Source organism: Lissotriton vulgaris, chromosome 9 (assembly GCF_964263255.1).
Source record: "Lissotriton vulgaris chromosome 9, aLisVul1.2, whole genome shotgun sequence".
Taxonomy (NCBI): Eukaryota; Metazoa; Chordata; class Amphibia; order Caudata; family Salamandridae; genus Lissotriton; species Lissotriton vulgaris.
Genome location: NC_141697.1, coordinates 614033245 through 614056478, shown reverse-complemented (window position 1 = coordinate 614056478; position 23234 = coordinate 614033245). Strand labels below are relative to the sequence as shown.

The following is a 23234-nucleotide window of genomic DNA, read 5'->3' as shown; positions in this document are numbered from 1 at the left end:
AAGCCAGTTGTCCTCAACCAGACATTGTACCGAAGCGCCACCGTCGGTGAAATCGACCTGACCTGTGTTTCTTCCAGCCGCAATCGCCTGGGAAAGAACTGCCTGGGCCTTCTCCGGGCAGTACCTGCGCAACCGTGTCCCACAGAGAGGTGGTATGACGGCCCAAGAGGCATGCAGTGTTCACCAACCGCAGCCCTAAGCTGGCAGATGAAAACAGCTTCTTGCCAAGCTGATCCTGCTTCTTGGATTCCCTATTGGAGGTGAGGTAGGGAACGCGCTCTGGGATATGGAGGCTTGGACAACCAAGCTCGAAGGGGTGGGGTGTTGGGTAAGGAAGAGGGGGGTCGCCCAGAGCCGGGCGATGGCGTCGGGCCACGTTCCTATCCACAGGAGCCCCTGTGTTGGGCCTGGACCAGGTGCCCAAAAGATCGTCTGAAAGTGCTTCATTAAAAGGCAGCAAGGGATTCGAAGAGGTAGCCACTGGTTGGAGCACTTCTGTCAGGAGGTAAGTCCTGACGGCCTCGGTAGGGAGTTCGAGGTGGAGAGCCTTGGCTGCCCTACGCAGCACCACTACGTAACTGGCTCCCTCCTCCGTAGCCACGATAGGAGGAGACAGCATGCCAAGGTCAGGTGTGGTGTCAAGGCCACTGACCTCCCCCAAATGCTCTCCCCAGTCCGCATCATAAGTACAGTCATGTGCTAGAGGGTCCTCAGACCCCTCCCAGTCCTCACCTTCCTCCGAAGTCTGTGGAACAGGCTCAAAATAATGAGGACGGACATAGGGCACAAAAGGTCCCATCAGCGTCAGGCGATGCCGATACGGCACCATGTCCAGGTCAGGGCTGAACCTTGGGACGACGTTGTCCCGGGGAGCGGGCGATGTCGGAAGTGGTGCCGGGGAGATTAGCGCCGGTGGAGGTGTCACTAGGTCAACCGGTGTCGATCGGGATCCAATCCCTGGAGGGCCTGCAGTGTCGGGCCGTAGCTGGCAGCGACACCGGGGCCGTAGCCGCCGTAGATGGCAAAGCAGGAGGCAACGTTGCAGGCTCCGCCGGAGCAGCAGGGGTGGCACTGCCTGCTCCCACGTCGCGAGAGGGGGAAGTGAAAGAGCGACAATGCTTCTTCTACTTCTTTTTGGAATGCTTCCACTTATCTGACCCCGAGTGTGAAGACTTTGATCCAGAAAAATGGTGATGAGGACTCCGCGACCGGTCTCTCGACCTCCCATGGGAACGGGCGCGGAGCCGACTGCCGGACTTCAAGCAACCTTCGGGTGCTCCCGCAAAGTCTTCGCGCCATGGTCCTGAGTCGGGGCACGACTTGGGGTCGTGGTCGCGCCCCAGGCAGTAGAGACACACGCAGTGGGAGTCTGTCACCAACATCATGTGATAACAGTCCCCACAGTTCTTAAAACCCTGCATCCCTATGATACCAGGAGTCAATCGACTCAAAAAGATAATGTAAAAGGCCTCAAAAAGCTCAGTCAAAAAATGACTGGGGGTACTTGCTCTTCCCGGATCTGTGGTTGCTGGCGCGGAAAAAGAAAGAACTGATGTCAGCGCATGAGGGAGCGTCTAAGTAGCTCCAGCGATGTCACCTACCGACGCGCAGGGGTACTGCTGAGGAAAAACTTTCTAGATCCAGTCTGACGCCTGGGGGTAATTCTAAAGTAAGGAATCTATCACTACGTGTTTCTTTCAGACCTTTTATTTCTTGCAATTTGGTGCAGTGTGTGTAAGGGGCCTAGGAAGTGTATTAGTGTAAATATGTTGGTAGTGTAGACCATGTGAGTTAAAACAGGGATAAGGAAGAGTAAGGTGAAATAATTTTAATGATTTTGCCTTTCACCCTGGTTAAAAAAGCAGATGATAATGCAGTGTGTTGCTCTCAATCTTATGCGGTAAACATGTTTCTTGCCTATTACTCAGAGCGATCTAGCGGTAATTCTATAGGACCTAGTGATAAATGTGGTGAATCTACACTAAAACCAATGGTAATGAGGTGTTCTAACCTAATAATACCATAAGTGGCACCAAGAGGTGTAGTACCTGTCAATGCGGCAGCCAATCTATAAAGAGAAAAAGTGAGAAATTCATTGCAGTCAAGGTAAATGAATACAGGATTGCTTTGAGGATCACACCATCATTCTTCCCTATAAAACACCAAAGTGGGTGCACACGCTACAAAAGTGAGCTTTGTTTTGTGAAGGGGGCTGAGAACAACTGAATGCAGCCAAGCTCGCTCCATATTGGACAAACACAATTAGTGTAGCTGCAGTGATAAAAATGTGCTTAAAAAGTAGTAGCAGAGTGGTGAGATCAAACAACTCACCTACGAATTAATAGCGACTGGCCCCATGAAATCACGCCATGCCATGGACACGTTAAAGTAACAAGTGTCCTATGTAGTGGGCCAAAAGATGTGAACCGTTCCTACAGGTAGGCAGGGAGTTGAGGTCCCCTCTATATATTCAGAATGAAATAACAGCCTTTGATGCAGTGAGAGTAGTTACTGAGGTGACTAGTAGTCAGAGCCCCATGTCATGGTCCATAAATCACAGTCTTATGATGCCTGCACCGGAAAATACAGTTATCGGCAGCAACTCGTGGAGATTTGCCCCAGGTCGCTAGTGAACTGCTGCTATTGAAAAGGATATCATAGCCTAAAACCTCAATAGCTCACTTCGTACAACCAGTAACTGCTAGATATCCTGTGGATGGAAGAAGCGAGGATACTCACATCAGAGTCGCGCCCAGGGGACGGAAGACCTACTCCGCAATGCTGGATCCGGGAGGTAAATACCCACTCGGTTATGGCAGCTATATACTAGCGGAAAATTGCGCGCATTGAGGTCCGTCTCCAAAGGCAGCAGAACACTAGAAAGTTACCGGCTTCAACGTGAGGAGAAAATAGTGGCGGTCATGTTGGAAGTGCCAGAATAGCGGGAAGCACCATGGGCGCCATCTTGAAGGGTGCAAGTGTGCGTGGTAACGCTTATAGGTGTATAATAACAGACCAAGGAGAGCCTAAATTAGGGCAAAATGTCATCTTATAGAGTGGTAGTAAGCGTGAGACTGTTTGTTATTGTATAGTAACAGACCACTGAGATCCTCAAAATGAAGCAAAGAGTTGAAATGGCAAAAGGGTGAAGACTCAATTTGATACTATGGTAATCGAGCACACCCTGAGGAACAAGTTTAATCGCACAAATGCTGGCATGATGTAGTGCCCAGAACCGGGGGCCTGTCCTCAGCAACTGTAATATTGACTATCCTTGTATACTCCCATTCCCTCTTGAATTCAGCACCCCTTCCCTAATTTATAGTATACTCTTGTGATATCATGCCTATTGTATGACTCTTTGACTCCGCTCTGATACCCTAACAGGTCAAGTTCGGGCTCTATAAAACACTAAAATAAATAAATAAATATCCATAATTGGGCTAAGGGAAGTAGGTCAACGATGATGCGGTTGCACCCGGCGGCACCATATTGGAAGGAACTATGTAGGGGTCGCACTCCGGGGGTGTGGCTACTTCAGGGCTACATGCCCCTTGGGAACAGGGTTTGGCGACTGGTTTCCACTCTCTGCTCCCCATGCCAGCCTGTCTACCTAAACAATGGGGCAGTCCTACTCCCTAGTACGATACATCACCCTTCAAAGGTGGCTTGCCCTTTGAAGCCTGCCTTTTGGGGTTGTCATCTTCCTGCAGGAGTTAGGTAACACCTCCCTGGCTTGCAATCCCTCATTGTTCTCATTCTTGAGGGTCACTGGTCCGTCTCTCCAGGAGGGCGGAAATCTGTGTCATGGAACAGGCTCCATGTGGGACTGGAAAGGCACGAGTATTATAGGCAACAAAGTGGCAGCTTGGCTGTACACAATCCTAAGCTGACTCAAAGCAACACCGTTTAAACCAATCCACAAAGAGGATTTGAAGTTTCTCTCCAAGAAAATGGCTTTACTTCTGATGCTGACCTCTTTCAGAACAGTAAGTGAACTGGACTACCTATAACACAGACCATCCTAGCGAGGTAACTGCCTATTTTACCCGTCTTTTTCCCCTTACCTCCTCTCCTTGTGCACGTATTTCTCCCACCTCCACCTTTATCACACTGCAAGGTGTAGCACCCCATCACAAGGGAACCTCTCTGGTCACCAAAGTACAACATTAAAATACTTTCCAATAGGATCAAAGCAAATACAACACTCTTTCACAGTGTAGCATGGTGCCTGCCTAAAAAGGATGCACTTTAGTGCCCAATGTAGAGATATGAAGCACTATATAAACGCTATAATACAATACAATTACATCAAGAAACCCTTTCTCAAAAGACAAACTGGTACTGTACCTAAATTCAAGGTTTATGCCTTAAGTACAATGAGGCCTCTATGAACTGGTGGTACTCTTTTCCTGAACCCTGTCTTACATGCCGTGTCGAGTGATCCTTGCACTCTCTGGAGATGCGCATGCTTCTTAAATTTTTATCTGAAAAAGAGGCACTGATCAGATCTTCGTGGCCTTTGGCTATCCTGGGAGGGGTTGACCTGTATCTATGCAAGACTTTAAGCCTGCCTCGTTTTCTCCAACATAAAAAATAAAATCATCCTTTGTGAGGAAGAGTGTTTGTGCACACCAATAGAAGTGTGTTTCCAACAACATGCTGGAGTGCCTCAACATCTCATCGTGTCCTGCTGTGACCTGGAATAGAAGGCGCATGCTCACAAGCTCTACTGCCTGCATATGGATGCAGCAGATACTCCCTGTGACAAGCAGGGCCGGGTCCTGCTCGCTGACCCTTATTCTGAAGCCGTGTTCATTGGCTGTGCTCTGCTCTGCATATGCTTTGTAGGCTCAGCAGACTGTGGATAAGGACACCAAACTAGAGAATTTTATTAAAATGAATAAACCTTTGCCTTTGATTAAACAAACATTAAAATCATTAAATGTCTATGAACAATGATACAACAGCTCAAAACTCAGATCAACATTTCGGTTGAACGGCATTCCTCTAAACCAGTTTCATGACACCCCATACTTTAAGTGTGGCTTTCCGGGTCCAGAATCTAGTCACTGATATATCTCATCAACTTGGAGGGTATCATACTGGTCAACCCTCTGTTCCAAATTATGGTTTTCACACACGTCACTCAAATCCACCAGCAGAGAGCCCGTGATGACTTTACCTGCCCGGATGTGGTCGGTGGGCATAGTTTGCGAAAAAGACTCAACGGCGTTGCAAGATAACATAAAGTCATCTACTGCAAAGAAAATTTTCAAAGGGATACATGCTCTTTTCGTTTTTCTCCAAAATGCTGGGCTACGTTCTACGCTTGCACTCTTTCACACTCAAACTAAAGAGCAGTGGTCACTCTAGGCTTGATAGCCACAATACTTTGTGTTTAAGGCTTCCCAAATATCTTACTGCTGACAAAGAGCACAAAGCCCTGCATCATTTTGGGCCCACATTTTCCGAAACTGAGCCACATCTTTTCTCTTCTGACAAAAATGTACTTGCTAGTGGCTGAGATGGGAGATCTGCTGACCTTCTCTAGAGATATGTCTTCAACCCCCTGTGGAACGCTTGCACGACAGTAGCGTGAAAGCACTAGTATTAATATACATTGAATTGGAGCATCTAACAACCTGATCCTCCCATGAAGTTTACGTGGACTGGGAGAAAGAACAAGAAAGTGGGACGACATCAGATTTTGTTTCAGAAAATAAATCTGCAAGCCTCAAAATAAATGGTCACAGTTCACTTTTCAAAACCAATTTTTTTTGGGCACAGCAAATAGACAAGATCTGTGACTCAGTCAATGTAAACTTGCAGAATGCTTGAATTGTCAACTATGAAGGATTAGAATTAGGCCTGGGCAAAACTTAAATGACGGCGGAGTTATTTCAGGAATTTATTGTTACACTTGTTATGCGAATTAAACGAAAATACTTTGCTATGCCACTTCCCTTGATTATGGGCCATTTGTGGTAAAAAAAAATTCCACTAAACGTGCCATTTATGCCAAACATTTAGTGATCACAAGCCAACAACAGAACGCAAGCAGTTAATGATTGGAGTGATTTCATTAAATACATCCTTGATGAAAGGATGCATTTTACACTAAAATATAGGGTGACATGATGGATTTGCATTTTGCGTGATTTAGCAGAACATTGAGAAATTTTGGAAAAGCAAATTATCGGTGTGGAGGAAGTGGGAATCGAGGATGGTCAGCGTAGTCTAAGACTTGCCTCATCTTCAATTTTCCGGTGGGTAAAACTCAATCCATCATTTTATTTTTCAAAATAATTTCTCCATCAGTGAAAAAGCAATCAATGTTAAGACTACAGTTGTTTTATCTCACTGACAGAAATGATTAGCTCCAACAACGTTTTCAAACAAATTTACATCAAACTGATGAAAAACCCAGGGTTTTAGAGTCATATCACAACATCTACAATCTGTCAAATCCTGGAAAACACCCCTGATAACAAAAATACATTATTTTACAAGACCTACCATTGATTGCGGAGGAGATTTTATTTTTTTTGCGTTTGGAACTAGTAGATCTTTTATATGAAGACATACAAATGGTGGCAGCAGGATTATACAGTATATTGTTTGCTTGTCTTCTGTTTATCCAAACAAGCTCACAGATTATCCTGCATAAAAAAACATGCTAAATTCCCATCCTTAATACAATGTAACTTCACTGAGAAGTGCTGACTGCAAAGGTCTGCATTCTCCATTTTTATATAAGGAAAGCAGGAACTAATGTGCTGAAACACATCAAGATAATTAATATGTGAATTAACTCTGAACTTGTTTACACTAGCCAGCATTCGACTTGCATTCCTCAGATATATTTTAAATATCTTTTGAACAAACTACAGATGTTTATAAACTAACCCTGTGAATTTTGTCAGAGAGTTTCTGTGCTCAGACGTACGTTCCCGGATGTAGGTATAAACCTTTCAGCTGGGGTCTTATCTGCAGGACCAAGACATCTAAGATCCCATGGCCCCAAGGTAGAGCATATTAAAAGTCTTACCCTGGACCCTCCACATGCTACTAATGGTGAGAGTGGGCAGACTCCCAGCTTCATGGCCTACACTGGTGTAGTCCACCATTTGAATCGGTGAGATAATACTAAGGGCCTGACTTACATCTTGGCGGAAGGGTTACTCTGTCACAACGGTGATGGATATCCAGACCACCAAAATATAAATCCAATAGTTTATAATGAGATTTATATTTAGGCGGATGGGATATCCTTCACAGGGTTTGCCAAGATCTAAATCAGGGCCTAACTCCATTCATTACAGCACTGGAGATAAACTGTCAAGAGCCATTTGGTGACACCGACACAGCACTATGCCATTGTGGGCAGAGAAGTGCAGAAAGGTTGAAAGGAAAAAACGAGAGATCGAGTAAATTATTGGTTTACTTTGGTCCAAGTGCCTTCATTTGAGAATAGTTTTAACTGGCACACAAATTGAGGTTGTCGCCTTAATTATTCACGACACCTTTAAGCATTGTGCACATATAGATGTTAAAATAAATAGAATACTAAACTTTACTGTGCAGACTTCATCTAATATTATCGATGTGTTGTTTTTGGAGGGAAATTTCCTTATCTATTCCCTCCCTTCCTAAAGGGAGACAAGGTGGACTCACCTGTTAAGAAACAAATCACCCTGGGAGATGTTTTGTTATTCTTTTGAAGGAGCATGTTTAGTGGTGGCATCCACCTTTATTCCAGGTGGTCCTTCTTCTTGTCACATGCTTGGAGAGCTCAGATCATTGACCCTCAAAGTCAGGAGGAATGAGGCCCATCCATGTTACATCACATGCCACCTTCATCCATGTATGGCACATAGAAAGGTGGGACTGATGTGCACAGAGAGGGGCGAAAAAATGCTTAGAGTGACATAGATTTGTATTACTAACTGTCAGTAAGTGGATATAAGGTTAGTAAATAGAAGATAAATACAGGAGCGGAGTTGTGTGATTCCCACATAACTCGATCCAGAACAATTCCATTGGATGACGGACACACTCATTAGTAAAATTGGATGCAGTATTTGCAAACCACATTGGACATCATGACCTTGGGGATTGCTAAAAGGTTTTATGAGAGGTTATTCCAGTGAGAGCTGAAGGGAAGGAACGGAATGGTTGGCTGAAACATTAAAAAGATCACATTATCTACTAATCAAGGTTACTAATTTCACTGGCAAACTACTGTATGCGCCCACAGTGTCCAATTCCACCATAAAGCAGCACAGCATATCAATGACATTGTCTTTATTTCACACTTACCTTTGTTTGTGGCAGTTAAATCTATCAAATGCTCTTTCTCTTGGGTCACTTGAAGTTGCCTTAAAGCTACCTAGTGGACCCCACTGTTACTGGAAGGCATATTCAAGAACACAAGATCTCCAGCAACAACTAGAAATAATTCATGTGCATAAAGATACTTTTGAGCAATCTATCACTCCAGTGCACTCATAAAGCACCCAGATGGCTAGGAAACCAAATCAATCAAGCCTTCTTGTCTGCACCTCTTCCCTTTACATTTAATATAAAAAAATAACTCTGACTTTCAGTGATACAGTTCCCCAAAACTAACACATGCTCCTCTAACCGAGAAATGAACTCACTTGCAATATGAGGAGGGAGCACAGCAACATAGTCCAGGCCACACTCCTTTAGGACTTCATACTTGCGGATGTGATCTTCTGTCAGGGCGACGGCGGGCGGCGGTATCTTAGCGAAATCCCAGAACAAGAAGGCTGAAAAGATCAGTCAGAAATAAATCTTACTCAAGGGCTTAGGAAGGCTTAGAACTTGAAGTTGGAACAGAGCATGCTATGGAACAATTGGGGAAGGGGGTTGAGAAATCTGAAAGTTCTGAAATATTCTCAAGTGAAAGGTGGAAGGGAGTAGGAGTTGGAAAGGAGACATACAATGAGACCAAGTGGAAAGACGGAAAAGGTGACCGGGTTAGAACTTTTGTACCCAGCCTTTTAAAAGCAATATGGATCTACTGGCTTTGCTGCCGAACACCATGATCTGCACATGTGCTCAGTCTTCACGCATGCAGGCTTATGTGTCATGATGCTAAAGCGGCCCAGCGTGATGACCCATGCATGAGCATGCATCACCACGGATGCATGTGCATTCGGAATGACGAGACAACCATTTGACATTAAGAAAGGAACAGCTCGGCAGCAAACTGCGACCAGCAGATCCTACAAACAAAAAAGGAACAAGAAATAAAAACAAATGCCACTGAGATGGGTGGGGGAAAGACAGACTATAGGGTGGGCTGAGGAGCAAAAGGAGGAGGGTTTAAAAGTTGAAAACAAACCCTGCAGGACAAACAACACAAAGATGGGGATATACAAGATGGAAGAAGCACATGTAGGAGAAAGTAAGAAAACACACACACTCCCATGGAGTGCAAGAAGAAAAAGAAAAAAAACGTTTGCTGAATGTAAGCAGTGGACACAAGTAATCCAATCAGAAAACAGTACAAAAGAAATGCTCCTGGTGTGGGACAAACAAAGAATAGGTAGGAAAGTAATCAAATGACTGCGGAAAAAAAGACAGACAAGCTAACAAATCAAATTGCCTGGTTGCCACTGTAGATCGGAGAGAAGGCTTAGAATATGTTTTGTGTCTTGGATGAAGGAGGGAAGGTTGCGTACAAGAGGCCCTAAGAATAGATCTACATACTCCAATAGTCTTTCAGTTGGTCTCCCAATGCCCGATATAATGGGTCTGCCCGGAGGAAAAGGGAGGTTTTTGTGTACCTTTGGCAGGGTGTGGAGCCATGGGTAAGAGGGTTTGAAGATTTTCAAATAGAGGTATTCATCTTCATTTAAAAGACCCTCCTCTTTCCATGTCAAAAGGAATCGGTTGATGACAGTGGTGAGAGAAGCAATAGGATTGTAGTTCAGAGCTTCATAGCATGTAGTGTCCTGTAGTTGACCTAGGATCTCGTCATAGTAGTCTTTCTTGTTCATAACAACAATGTTACCCCCCTTGTCCGCTTCTCTAATAATGATGTCATGGTCTCTAGTGAGGGAATTTAAAGCTGTCCGTTTGACATGGAAAGAGGAGGGTCTTTTAAATATATTTAAACATATTCTAAGCCTTCTCTCCGATCTACAGTGGCAACCAGGCAATTTTTTAGTAACTATGGATGTGGTGGCACTTTACACCAGTATCAAACCAGATCTGGGGTTAGACACAATAACTAAAGCCCTACAGAACCGACCTGCCACTAGGCTGGCTTGCTTTGAATAATAAAAGAGGAACCGAAATACTGATGTTCCACACCCTCGCCCATGGATTTTGAACTTTATGTCCATTGTGACATCCTTTTTGCTTGAACTTATATATAAGTGTGCAGCAGGTCCTGCTTTCATTGTATTCAGTGTGTCTTTCTAAGCACATTTTGAGGGGTTTCAGGGACTTTCCCCCTACCTGCATGCACCTTTTACATTACAGCATCCCTTCTACGTGTAATCTGAGCAGTGCGTCCGGTATTTCCCTCAAACTAAAACCCTGTCCTGTGTAAGGAGCCTGCACAGATGGTCAAATGAGGCTGCCAGCACTGGCCCCCAGCAGCGCAAGGAGCATGCACAGCTGGGCAGGTGTAAGGAATTAATAAGTTAGAAATGGATCACTGACACAATATCGTGTAACAAAACTATTGTGTCATAAATATCATTTAGAAAAATAGTGTTTCATTATCCTTATAATGGTTAGTACAAAAATATTGAAAAATATATATATATAATTTCACACTAATATAGTAAAAGACCTATAAAAATATTGTTTCTTAATATGCATAGATAATTAAAATAGTACATCTTAAATATTTTATTATATGCCATTAATATAATGTTCATGAAATAAATGTAATTAATATTTAATATTATATATAAATATATATTATTACAAATATATATACATGTATATATATATGGGTTCATGTTTATATATCTATATTTTTATATATATAAAAAATGTAACAAGTAAAATATATATTTTACATGATATTACGTTTTTCTGGTCAATTATTTGAAGGTACTACTAATATATACATATTTATATATGTGTGTGTGTGTGTGTGTATATCTCAAAACGATACCCTTTCAGGCTTAGAGTGCCATACGAGTTATGCAAACAAGGCAGAAAGGAACTCTGGACAGTTCCCAAGTTTGGGTGGAGAGCATCTCCTGTATAGAGCACCCTACAACACCACCCACACTCTAAATCTGCTCACCTCAAATGTCTATTTTTCTATCAAAGTTTGGAAGCATAGGATTAGCACAGTGCCATCCACGCCGAGCTAGAAAGTGACAAAGTCTCTTGCCATTTTTACAGCGAAGTCTTTAAGCATAGGATTAGCATGTGTCATCTTTGTTGAGCTGTAAAATGACATAAGACTTGTGTCTGGACAAAGCTAAACATCTCTGAAGAGCTGCAATGACAGCTAAACACATGTCAGGGGTAGCTTTTATTCATTTCAGGTTGGCTTGGATGTTATTTCCCCAATCCAAAACTGTAATACTGTGCCTGGAGTGGTAAACGTCCTTGTGAGACTATAAATTACTATTAATAAACAAATAAAAAATTGAAAATCACTTAAAATCACAAAATATATTTTTAAAAAAAATAACAATTATAATACTAATAATAATAACACATAACATTAATATATGAACTAAAACACATTAAAATAACTATATCATTGAAAAAGATATTAATAACAATATTTTCAATAACGATATTACTTACCTGAAAAGAACAATATTCTTTACAACGATATTTCTGCATCACAATATTTTTGTATTACAATATTTTTTGTCAATATTTCTGTCTTCCGGTTTTACAACTCGATATTTTGTCTAAATGCCTTTAGCAATGGAGGGCAGTGTGTGAAACAAGAACTGGTGGGAAGAACGAGGAGCTGACCAAGTGGGAAATACCTGCAGGTATGACTAGCTGGCAATAGGAGAAGTGGGTTTTGGTTGGTAGTGCAAAAAGAAAAGTCAACAGTGACAGCTAAATCTAAAAGTTAAAGCCCAATCTGTTTGTAGCCAAACGCTAAAAAGATCGTTAGTCTGGAACCGAGTCTGTGGAATGACTATTCTTATAGGTCGACTGAATAAAGAATTGCAATTTTATTAAAAACTAGGAGGCTAGCATTATGCATAAACCTTTTATTCACTCTTCTGAACAGTACTTAAAAGCTTCCAAAATAGAACTTTGAAACATCACAATACAATAGAACTCTCAGTCCCATAAAAACTCCTTGTCCTCCATTGTTCTCCTCTTTTGATTGATTGCTCTAGCTAAGTTATTCTTCATCACTCCTATGTCATATTTTCATTTAGCATATAATGAAGTTGAAAAAAGAAATAAATCAAGAAGAAACTTCTATCTATATCCACTTTTCTTAATCACCAAAAATATCCAAATTGTAAACAGCAATACTTAAACTATTCCACTCTCAACAAACATACATGTCCATTCAAGATTTTCCTACCACCCTAAAGAACGTCCTTCAATGGGAAGCGTGGGTAGGTGGGTGGGATAATGCAAGCACGATCCTTTCTGTTTTACGCCATCCTGCTGGCAAGACGGCAGATATGTATGCAATGGGTGGACACCACCCCTCCCACCCACTCAGTGAAGCGGCTCAATCGCCAGGGTCTTGCTCCTAGAGGCAGTGAGATGATTGGTTGGTTCCTCCCGCATCTAAGGGACGTGTGTCGGGCAGATGAGGATAAAAAAAAAAAGCCTCCTAGTCTTTAATAATATTGTGATTCTTTATTCAGTCAACCTTTAAGAATCATCCTTTTATGTCAAGACAGGAGGCTAGCATTAAGCATGATCAAAGCTTTTCAAGGCATAACTTGAAACATGTTCCACAGCCCTAAAATAAAACCTCCTCAACTTGTCTGCCTTAGACCAATCTGCTGCTTTTAACATGTCTTCTAAAAGCCCTCCTAACATACACACTATCCTCGCCATTGCCCTTCTAACCGAATGAGCTGTACATTTTGACAAATCTACGCCCAATTCTTTCATCATCGATTTCACCCATCTTGCAATTGTAGCATTTGATATACCTTTAAATGGCTGTACATAAGAGATCAGCAACTGATCTTCTCCTGCATATCTTTTCCATAACATTCTACACTCATACTTTTTTAAACACCTCACAACACATAACTTTGGGATATTATCAAAACTTGGATAAAAAAATAGAACAAGAGATAGGCGCCCATTAGGATGTAGGGCGGATCCCCACCGCCTGCATGGCGGTGGCGATCCGCCCTACATCCTAGCCCGCCCGCAACCAATTTCCCCCCGCCACATTAGTATGGCGTGGGGGACCGCGGTGGACCGGAAGACCATCCGCCGCTTTTCCGCCCGGTCAACGAGTTGACTAGGCGGAAAAGGGTTTCATATGGTGGCAGTGTCTGCTAGACACCGCCATCCATATCAGGATGCAGGCGGGAGGGAGCCTTTCCGTGGCGGCAACGGCATGCGGTTTTTGTGTTTGGGGGCCCGTTGCGGGCCCCCAGGATGTTGGGGGGGGCACATGGGGGGTACCTATGGTACCCACACTTCCATGGACAACATGGCAGGCACCGCAGGGTGCCTGCCATGCTGTGCATGGAAGTGCACAACATGACTTCCTGGCATTCAGCACCGCCCGCCACAATGCCAGGAATGCAGGATGCGCCCGCCACTGTGGCGGTTGCATCCTAATTGCCCCCACGGGACCCCCGCCCTTATGGCGGGCGGTCCCTTTTACCGTGACTGACCAATTTTCAAATAGCTCGAGTACTACATGCATATCCCATAACGTCCGATACTTAGTGGCCCTTGCAACTTAACTCCTTTCATTACTCTACACACCAAAGGGCTTCTTGCAATAGAAAACCCTTGTACCAAAGAATGACCTGCCGCTATAACAGACTTATAACGATTAATTGTCCTATTTGATAAACCTTTTCCAAACGATTCTGCTAAGAAATTCACCACTTCTACCTCATTCAAATCCCTTTCCATGCACCAATGTGCCCAAACTCGCCAAGCTCCTCTTTACTTCTTCCTTGTACCAGGTGTCCAAGACTCATTCAGCAGTTCTGAAGCTGCTTCCGAAATGCCTGAGAATCTTCCAGAATTCCTGACACCTTCCATTGTGGAAGGTCGAGCAAACCCACCGATACTAAAGGATGTTCCCCTTCCTCCACTCCTTTCAAAAGTCCTTTGCACAAATTAAATAAATATGAAATGTCGACTGCCATCTCCAACAGAGTTGGAAATCAAACTTGTGTTTTACAAAACAGGGTCATCATCAATACCCGACGCATTTGTTTCCTCACCTGAACTAACACCGTCTGTATCGTTGAAAAAGGAGGGAATGCATAACCCTTCATTCTCTACCAATTTTAGGTGAAAGCCCCCACTGCTATCGCTTGTGGATCTGGTCTCCAACTTACATAATTTAGTAATGAATTGTCAATCTGGACTCAAAAAGATCTACCCCAAAAGGACCTAAAATCTCCGGAATCTTCTGAAACAAATCCACCCTCGGCTTCCAATTCCAGTAATCCGCCATTACATTGCATATACTAGGTTAAAACTCTGCCATCAGGTTCATTTTGTGTCCTAAACAAAACTCCTATATTTCCAGAGTTAAATCAAACAATCTCTTTGATCTTGTTCCTCCCAATTTGTTTATATAGGTCACTACCGATATATTGACCATCCTTAAAGGAACAGAATGACCTTCCAACTGTCTCCTGAAAATCTCCAAAACAAAGAATTGTGCTTTCATCTTCAAACAATTTATGTGACTCTCTGATGTGATTTTCGAATGTATTCCATACACCCAGTTTCCTGACCGACGCAACAAGCCTGCCATCCAAATTTGCTTGCATCCAATTCCAAAATGGAATTTGGGTTTACCCCAAATATCACATTTCCATTCGATGTGTCGACATTCTCCTTCCACCATTGCAACTCTGCCTCCGTATCCTGACTCAAAACTAATCTGTCTGCATACCATCGACCTCGAGAAAGACCCAACATCTTCAACTACTTTAATGCCCGGTAATGTAATAGTCCAGGAAAAAATGCCTGAATTGATGAAGACAACAGGCCAATCACTCGAGCTAACTCCCTCAACATCACTTCATCTTTCTTCAACAAGGATTTCACTTCTCATCTTATCTTTCTCACTTTCTTCTCCGGTAACTGCAACTAACAAGACATCGTGTCCACGCCAAACCCCAAAACTCCAATTGCTGTGTTGGAATTAAAATCGATTTCTCCATGTTCACTATGAATCCCAAATTCTCCAACAAATCATTCACTAGAACCAGCTGTGTAAAGATGACCAAAGCAGTTGTAGTAGGATGATTACTTTATTAAGTAAGTAATACAATACAGGTGAGAGCCAGGGAGCAGCTGCAATGGAAGACCGCTCCTCTATAACTGACCTTCACATGAAAGATGCCAAGCCTACATTCTAAGAACATACAAACCTACTAGCATCATAACATTCTAAAAGGAACCTGAACACTAGTCTTAAAGGTACACAGCAAAAGCAACATAACAAGCTGGCTCTTGAACTCCTCCAGATCCTGCCCTATCTACAGGATATCGACCTGGTATATTATCATCTGAACTCCTCTTTCCCTTAAATATCCTACTACAGACGTTAAAACATTTATAAAACACCAAGGGGCTGCAGATAACCCAAACGGAATACACTGCGACTGGTATAAAACCCCTTTTCACCTGAATTGCAGATATTTACTGCTCTCCTTCCCTACTGAAATTATGAAATAGACATCCCTGAGATCCAATTTCACCATCCAACCCTGTTCTTGCAGCATGTCTCGCAACATTTGCACCTTTTCCATTTTAATTTCAAATTTGTTTTATCTGATTCAAAAGCAGAGAAAGGCATTTCAAAACAGCAAGAGCATAGCAGGTGTATAAAGCGGGCGAGACAGACAGGCACGTCTTCTCTAGAAATCAGCAAGAGAGCAAGAGTAATACACCAACGGAGAGATGTAGAGCCTGTGCTATAACCAAGGTGCCATGCGAAAGGGTCAAGTGAGCAGAACAAAAGGAACCCAACCCCCTCCCCCATCCCAACTCCCCTTCCCTCCCTCCACCCCGACCAGTATGCCGTGCACAAGAGACCTGTGGTATGACACTGTTAAAGCCGCGCATTGATGGGCGCTCGAGCTCACAGCGGGTTACGCGCTGGCTCCGTGAGTCGCAGGAGGCGAAGATACTTGGGGCATGTGATTTCATTAAATTCTTTGGATAACAAAGAGAGAAGCGGTTGCCAGGCCTTCTGAAAGGAGTCCGTGGAGTGTGTCAACGTGGCTTGGATGCGCTCCATGCCTAATGTAAACCATAATTTGTGTAACCAGCCCGTGTGGGTAGGGGCAGTGGGTGAGCCCCAGAGTGATAGGATATGCTGTGACGCTGCTTGCATGGCGATGCCCATCTGTTTGCCGCGTATGGACCTCAGGGGGAATGTGAGCGCGTTGGGTAATCCTAGAACTGCATATGCGGGGAAGCGCGGAATTTCTGTCTGGAAGGTGGAGTCAATGTCATCCAGGACCTCCTTCCAGTAGTCCCGGACAAAGTGGCAGTCCCACAGCAGATGTGTTAACGTACCTTGCTCACTGCATCCTCTCCAGCACAGCGCACTCCGAAGGGGATTGCCCCGGTTGAGTCTGACTGGGGTAAGATGCCAGTATATGGCCAGTTTCATCGCTGCTTCCCTGGCAGCTGTGTTACGGGTGGTATGTGCCGCTCTGTAATAAATAAACCTCCATTCTTTGGGTGACAATGCCCTGCCAAGTTCCGATTCCCAGCGTTTCTGCCCCGCCGTTTTGTTCGGGCTAGCTGCCGGAGAGAGCATCTTGTAAATGTCTGAGATAAGGTGTTTGTCGGAGTCTTTTGTGATCAGCCATTTTTCGAACGGAGTCAACAGCCGATACATCAGGGGAGCACGATCGGGGTGTGTCATCCAATGACGAAGTTGGAAGTACTGGAACCTGTGAGGGTTGGCCACCCCATAGTCTTCCACAATGTCGGCAAGAGAAAGGAAGCTTTCGGATTCAAAAAAGTAGCCAGCCGAGCGGCATTCTGTACCGCGCCATTGTGGAAAGGCGCAGGGGTTATTGCCTGGTGGGAAATCCGGATTGTCTAGAATTGGGGTGAGTGGGGAGGGGAAAGTTGTTCACTCTCTCTTGACCGCTACTGCTTCCCAAGCCCTTAAGATGGTGCGCATGATGGGGGAGTTAAGGAGATATCTCGGCCTATGTTGACGGGTGAGAAATGGTATTTTCCATAGGGAGGTCTGGGCCATCGCCCTGTCCTGGAACAGCCACCTTTTTTCGGATTCCAGCCTATACCATTCTACCAGGTAGCGGATTTGTGAGTCGCAGAAGTATTGTAGGAGGTTGGGGACCCCAAGACCACCCTCATCCACCGTCCTGTATGCAACCTGTTTGTGCAGGCGTGCGCGCTGTTTCCACAGATAAACTGGTGGAGAGCGGTTTGCAGGTTTGACAATGCGCCGGCCGGCGGGGGGATTGGGAGGGTTTGAAAGATGTACAAAATCTTAGGCAGGGCTGACATTTTCACCGCCGCTATACAACCTAACAGGGAGAGGGGTTGTTTTGACCAGCGGGCAAGATCAGCTTGGATCTGGGAGGTGAGCGTTTTATAATTAAGGAATGCCGTCGCAGCAGTGCTGGAAGTGAGGGTGACTCCCAAGTATGGGAGTTGTGAGGAGGTTTGGAGGTCGCATCCAAAAGTTGGTGCAGGGGTGCGCGAAAGGGCATTGCTGCCCAGAGGCAGAATCAAAGATTTCCCCCGATTGATTGATTGATTGCCAGAGATTGCTCCGAATGTGTCCAACTCCTCTAGGAAAGCGGGTATAGAGCGGGATGGATCATTGAGAGTGGCAATGATATCATCAGCGTAGAGGCTCACCACGTGCGGTTCACAGCCGAAGGTGATACCGTGAATGTTAGGGTTATCCCTTAGTTTCTGCGCCAGCGGTTCCACGTAAAGGGCGAACAGGAGGGGTGAAAGAGGGCATCCCTGACGCGTTCCCCGCTGTATCTCAAAGGGATTTGATTTAAGACTGCCTAAGCGGACCTTGGCTTGAGGGTGGTAGTAGCAACTCGCTATCCATGATTGGAATCGGTCGCCCAGCTGATAGCGCTGCAGGACTTTCTGCAGGTAGGTCCAGTCGACACGATCAAACGCCTTCTCTGCGTCTATAGCTAACAGTGCCGAGTCCGAGTTCTGAAAATGCGTTTTGTCTACCAAGTGCAGGAGCCTTTTAGTGTTCTCACTGCATTGGCCGTTCGGGACGAACCCCGATTGATCTGGTTCGAGAATTCCCGGGAGGCAGGGGCCTAGGCGTGCTGCCAGTATCCCAGTGAATAATTTCAAGTCCAGGTTAAGTAAGGAGATGGGACGGAAGGCCGAGCAATGCTTAGGGCTCTTGCCCGGTTTAGGCAACACTACTATGTCCGCTGCAAGCATGTCGGGGGTATGGAACTCGGGCCTTCAAACGAGTTGAACAGCCTCGTGAGGATCGGCGCCAGGAGTGGGCCAAACAATTTGTAGAAGCCTGATGAGAAGCCATCAGGGCCCGGAGATTTGAGCGGCCGTAGGCGGGAGATTGCGGCCAGGACCTCGTCCGGCCGAATAGGGGCGTCTAGGGCATCTGAAATCGATTTGGACAGTGGTGTGATATGCGCTGAGTGTAAATAGGCATCTATGTCCGTGGGTGGTATTTGGTCTTCCTTGTATAGGGAGGCGTAAAATGAGCGGAAGGCGTCTGCAACCTTTGCCTCGTCAGTGATGGTCTCCCCAGAGTCATTCAGGAGAGTGGTGATTTTAGAACGCTGGGTTTTGGCATTGAGAGCGCTAGCTAAAAGGCGCCCGGTGCGGTTGCCCCCCACGTAGTAGGAATGGCGGAGTCTGAGGGCAGCGAATTCAGCTCTGTCGGTATCAAGGCTAGCTAATTGGGCCCTGGTGGCTTTTAACTGCTTCCAGATCCTCGGGGCACCAGTGCGGTTGTGGACCCGTTCAAGTTCAGCCACTTGAGCCGTGAGGTCGTCCCTTTTTTCCTTTCGTAGTTTGGCGTCTGCTGCTGCTATAGCGATCAGTTCCCCCCTTACTACGGCCTTCAAAGCGCCCCAGAGGGCCGAAGTGGAAGTGACAGAGCCATCGTTAGTGGCAAGGTATTCCGAAATGCATTTACGGATTTGCGCGGCGACAGCCGGTCTCTGCAGCATGGTTTCGTTGAGCCTCCATGAGGTCGGAGCGCGCGCGGTGACGGGCACGGCGAGCGTCAGTTCCACCGCGTCGTGGTCGGAGAGAGCTGCTGGGACTATGGAAACGTCGGTGACGAGAGGTGCTAGGTCGGAGGAGCCCAGGAAATGATCTAAGCGCGCGTAGGTGCGATGGACATGGGAGAAGAATGTGAACTGTGTTGAGTTGGGGTGTGCTGCTCTCCAGAGATCTAACAGGCCCCTGTCTTTTAGCCACGACCCGCCCGCCTCAGATAACGCGCCAGTGTCCCCATAGCGGTGTCCAGACCTGTCTTTATGTGTGTCCATAACCAGGTTGAGCTCCCCCCCAATGAGTAAGTGGGTGCTAGGGGGCTGCAGCGCTTCCGAGAGTGCATTCCTAAGGAATGCTTCCTGGCCGGTGTTGGGGGCGTATATGGAACCAACTGTCATCGACTAGTACCCACCAGAAGGGTGTATGATAGGAGGCGGCCCTTGATTTCTCCCGCTTTGACCCCCACCCGGCCTCGAAAGCGTCGGGACACGAGCATCGCTACCCCCGCCATTTTAGTGGTGAGTGATGAAAAGAATTGTTGAGGGAAGGCTCTGGAGCGCATCCTGTGCCAGTCCTTAGCTAAGAGGTGGGTTTCCTGTAATAGGCATATGTCCGCCCCTGAGTGTCCTAGATATGAAATCACAGCCCGCCTCTTAATGGGGTTGTGGAGGCCCTTTACATTGAGAGACAATACCTTAAGTGTGTCAGGCATCTTGGGAGGTTGTGGGTGTGGCGTAGCGCGGTGGCAATGCTATCCTCGTGCATGGCGAGCAGTCTGCAGTGCGCGAAGCTTGTTCATGTCCCTTGGCATACTGGTCCCCTCCCTCAATCCCACCCCTACCCCCCCGCCCAAATGAACCTTGTCTGGATCCCAAACCCCACCCGGAGTGGCGCAGTGTCCGTAGTCCCACCGGGTCAGAACTGTCCCAACTCCCCCCACCCAGCAACCATATTCTCCCTTTCCCTCCCTAACCCCAACTTCCAACATCCAACCAGTAGTCATAGTCCCGTGCCTATTGAAATGAAATGAAATGAAAAAATTGCATTTGTATAGCGCATAACCGCCCTGGGGCCTCGCAGCGCTTGAAGATAAAATGGTTTTAGCGCAGGCTCGGGGCAGATCAGAGAGATTTAGCAAACAAATGCGTTTTTAGGGCCTTTCTGAACGAGAGGAGGTTGCTGTTACCCCGGATGGCAAAGGGGAGGGCATTCCAGAGTCTGGTCGCCGAATGGGAAAAAGAGCGGCCACCCCAACAGGCTTTGTTAATTTTAGAGGAGGTGGCCAGCTGCAGGGTACCAGACCGAAGGGGGCGTGTTGGAACATAAGGCGTAACCAGAGGGTGCAGAATCGCTGGGCCTACACGGTGGAAGGATTTGTGCATGATGCACAGAGCTTTGAACTGCACTCTGGCAGCCATTGGGAGCCAATGAAGGTCCTTCAGAGCCTTCCTCGCCGACTGCCGACGGGACAGATTGAACAATAGGCGGGCCGCACTGTTTTGTGTGACCTGGAGCCTCTGAAGGACCGAAGCCGGTGCTCCCAGGTAGAGAGCGTTCCCGTAATCCAGGCGAGAGAGAATGAGGGCCCGGACCATGATCCTCCTCGCCTGGAAAGGGAGCAAAGGGAGCACCCGCCGGAGCATCCTCATTAGTCCGAAGCAAGTGGCAGCAGTCTTAGTAGCCTGGACAGAGAAATCAAGGGCAGTGTCAAGCCAGATCCCGAGGCTCTTTATCTGGGACTTGGGCGCAGGAGGAGCGCCAAGACATGGTGGCCAGACGGGTGCAAGAGCAGACGGGGAGGGATTTCCAAGGAGAATGATGTCTGTCTTCTCCCCGTTAAGCTTGAGACAGGAAGCTTGCATCCAACTGGCAACAGCCTCTAGACAGGGGCCTAAGGTGTAGGATGATCCATCTGCGTGGTCTAACGAGACCACCGGCTGCGTATCATCCGCGTAGGTGACTATACGCACACCAAAGGGATGGACTATCCTGTCCAGAGGTTCCATGTAGGCGTTAAAGAGGGTCGGGCTCAGGGAGGAGCCCTGAGGGACCCCACACCTGAGAGGATGTTTAGGAGAGACTGTCTCACCCTCAAAGACCCGGAAAAAGCGCTCACTCAAAAAGGAGGTGAGCCAGTCCAGAGCTGCGCCCGACACGCCCATGCCCGCCAGTCGGTATACTAGCGTGGCATGGTTCACCGTGTCGAACGCGGCACTAAGGTCTAACAGGATAATGGCCACCTTTCCTCCCCGATCCAAAATCGTTCTTGCTTCCTCTGTGACCACCAACATGGCAGTTTCTGTGCCATGTTGAGGGCGAAAACCTGTCTGGGAGGCAAGCAACAGACAGTTGGACTCCAGATAGTCTGTTAAGATATTGTTGGTGTGCCTCTCCAGCAGTTTACTCAACCAGGGAAGCAACGAAATGGGGCGGTAGTTGGACAGGTTGTTCTGGTCCAGGGAGGGTTTCTTGAGAAGCGCCCTCACCATGGCACACTTCCAAGCGAGTGGGACCGACCTGGACACAATGGAGGTGTTTAAAGCTTCCAGGATCACAGGACGAATAACGTCCAGTGCCTTGACAAGGATCCGGGGGGGTGCCGGGTCACTGGGGGAGCCAGAAGAAACTTTGGAGATTAATCTATCCAGGCTGGCGGCATCAAGAAGCGGAATTGTGTCCAGTTTGCAGGGAACCGAGGAGTCAGCTGGCCTAGGAGGGACGGAGGGGGTATTGACTGTAGGATTACTAAAAGATGAATATATGGTCGAGATTTTCTTGGAAAAAAAGGCAGCTAGCTCATTACAGCGGTCTTGTGCCCCTTCAACAGAAGGACGCTCAGCCGGAGCTGAAATGAGGGACTTAGCTATCCTAAAGATTTCCCTAGGCGCATTTGCTGCAGCACAAATTTTACCTTCATAGAAGGAGGTTTGCGCCATTTTAATCTCTGTTTTATAGAGCCTCATTGCGGACCTGTATTCGTCTTTCCTAGACTGAGAATGGTCCTTCCTCCACGCTCTCTCTAGTTTGCGGCAGTCAAGCTTTAATAACCTCAGAGCAGGAGTGTACCAGGGTGCAACTTTAGGTCTTCTGATGAGATTACAAGGGCGTTTGGGAAGAACTTGGTCTAAAGTGCTGGAGATCCAGTGATCAAAGTTGCTAGAAGCTGAGGCAGGGTTCAAGGCCTTTCTCGGGGGGTCTTGAGTAAGGGCCGTTGTCCAATCGGTGAGGGGAAGTGAAGACCATTTCCTGCCCATGTACTTTATAGAGGCTTCAGGAGGGGGACAAGAGTTAGAAAGCCAGGTGAACGGTATCAAAAAATGATCGGTCCAAGGCAGAGAAACAGGGGACTCTACATTAAGGTTGATATTACTGTATATGTGATCGAGAAGATGTCCCTTCTTATGGGTCGCCTGATAGCCTCTCTGGCAGAGGTCTAACGCTTGCATGTTGGCCCGCAAGTTATTAGCTGCCGTATCCTGGGGGTCATCTGAATGGATATTAAAATCCCCAAGCAGAGTGAGGTTAGATGAGGTCACGGCTGCGTTAGCGGTGAGATCAGTAATTTGAGTGATAAAATTGTTGAGGGAGCCTGGTGGTCGATAGAGTAGAATACCAGAAAAAGTGGTAGTAGGGGAGAGATCAAGTGCAAAGTGTAAGCTCTCACAGGTCAGCAAGGAATTAGAAATGACCCGACACTTAAAGGTGTCCCTATATATAATAGCTAAGCCCCCGCCTCTCCCCGATTGGCGGTCGAGGTGCTTAAGGGTGTAGCCTGGAGGAGTGGCCCATATTAAGGACGGGTCGTT

The 23234-nt window shown here is 46.3% G+C and overlaps 1 protein-coding gene across 1 annotated transcript in view; it reads right to left on the bottom strand.

Moving 5' to 3' along the window:
- The window catches only part of LOC147691956 (flavin reductase (NADPH)-like), a 148982-nt gene that overhangs the window by 9279 nt on the left and 116469 nt on the right, over positions 1–23234 (bottom strand). The window contains exon 4 of the mRNA XM_086938243.1: positions 8664–8795. Coding sequence (XP_086794369.1) covers positions 8664–8795 — 132 coding nt within the window. The remainder of the gene's footprint in view (positions 1–8663; positions 8796–23234) is intronic.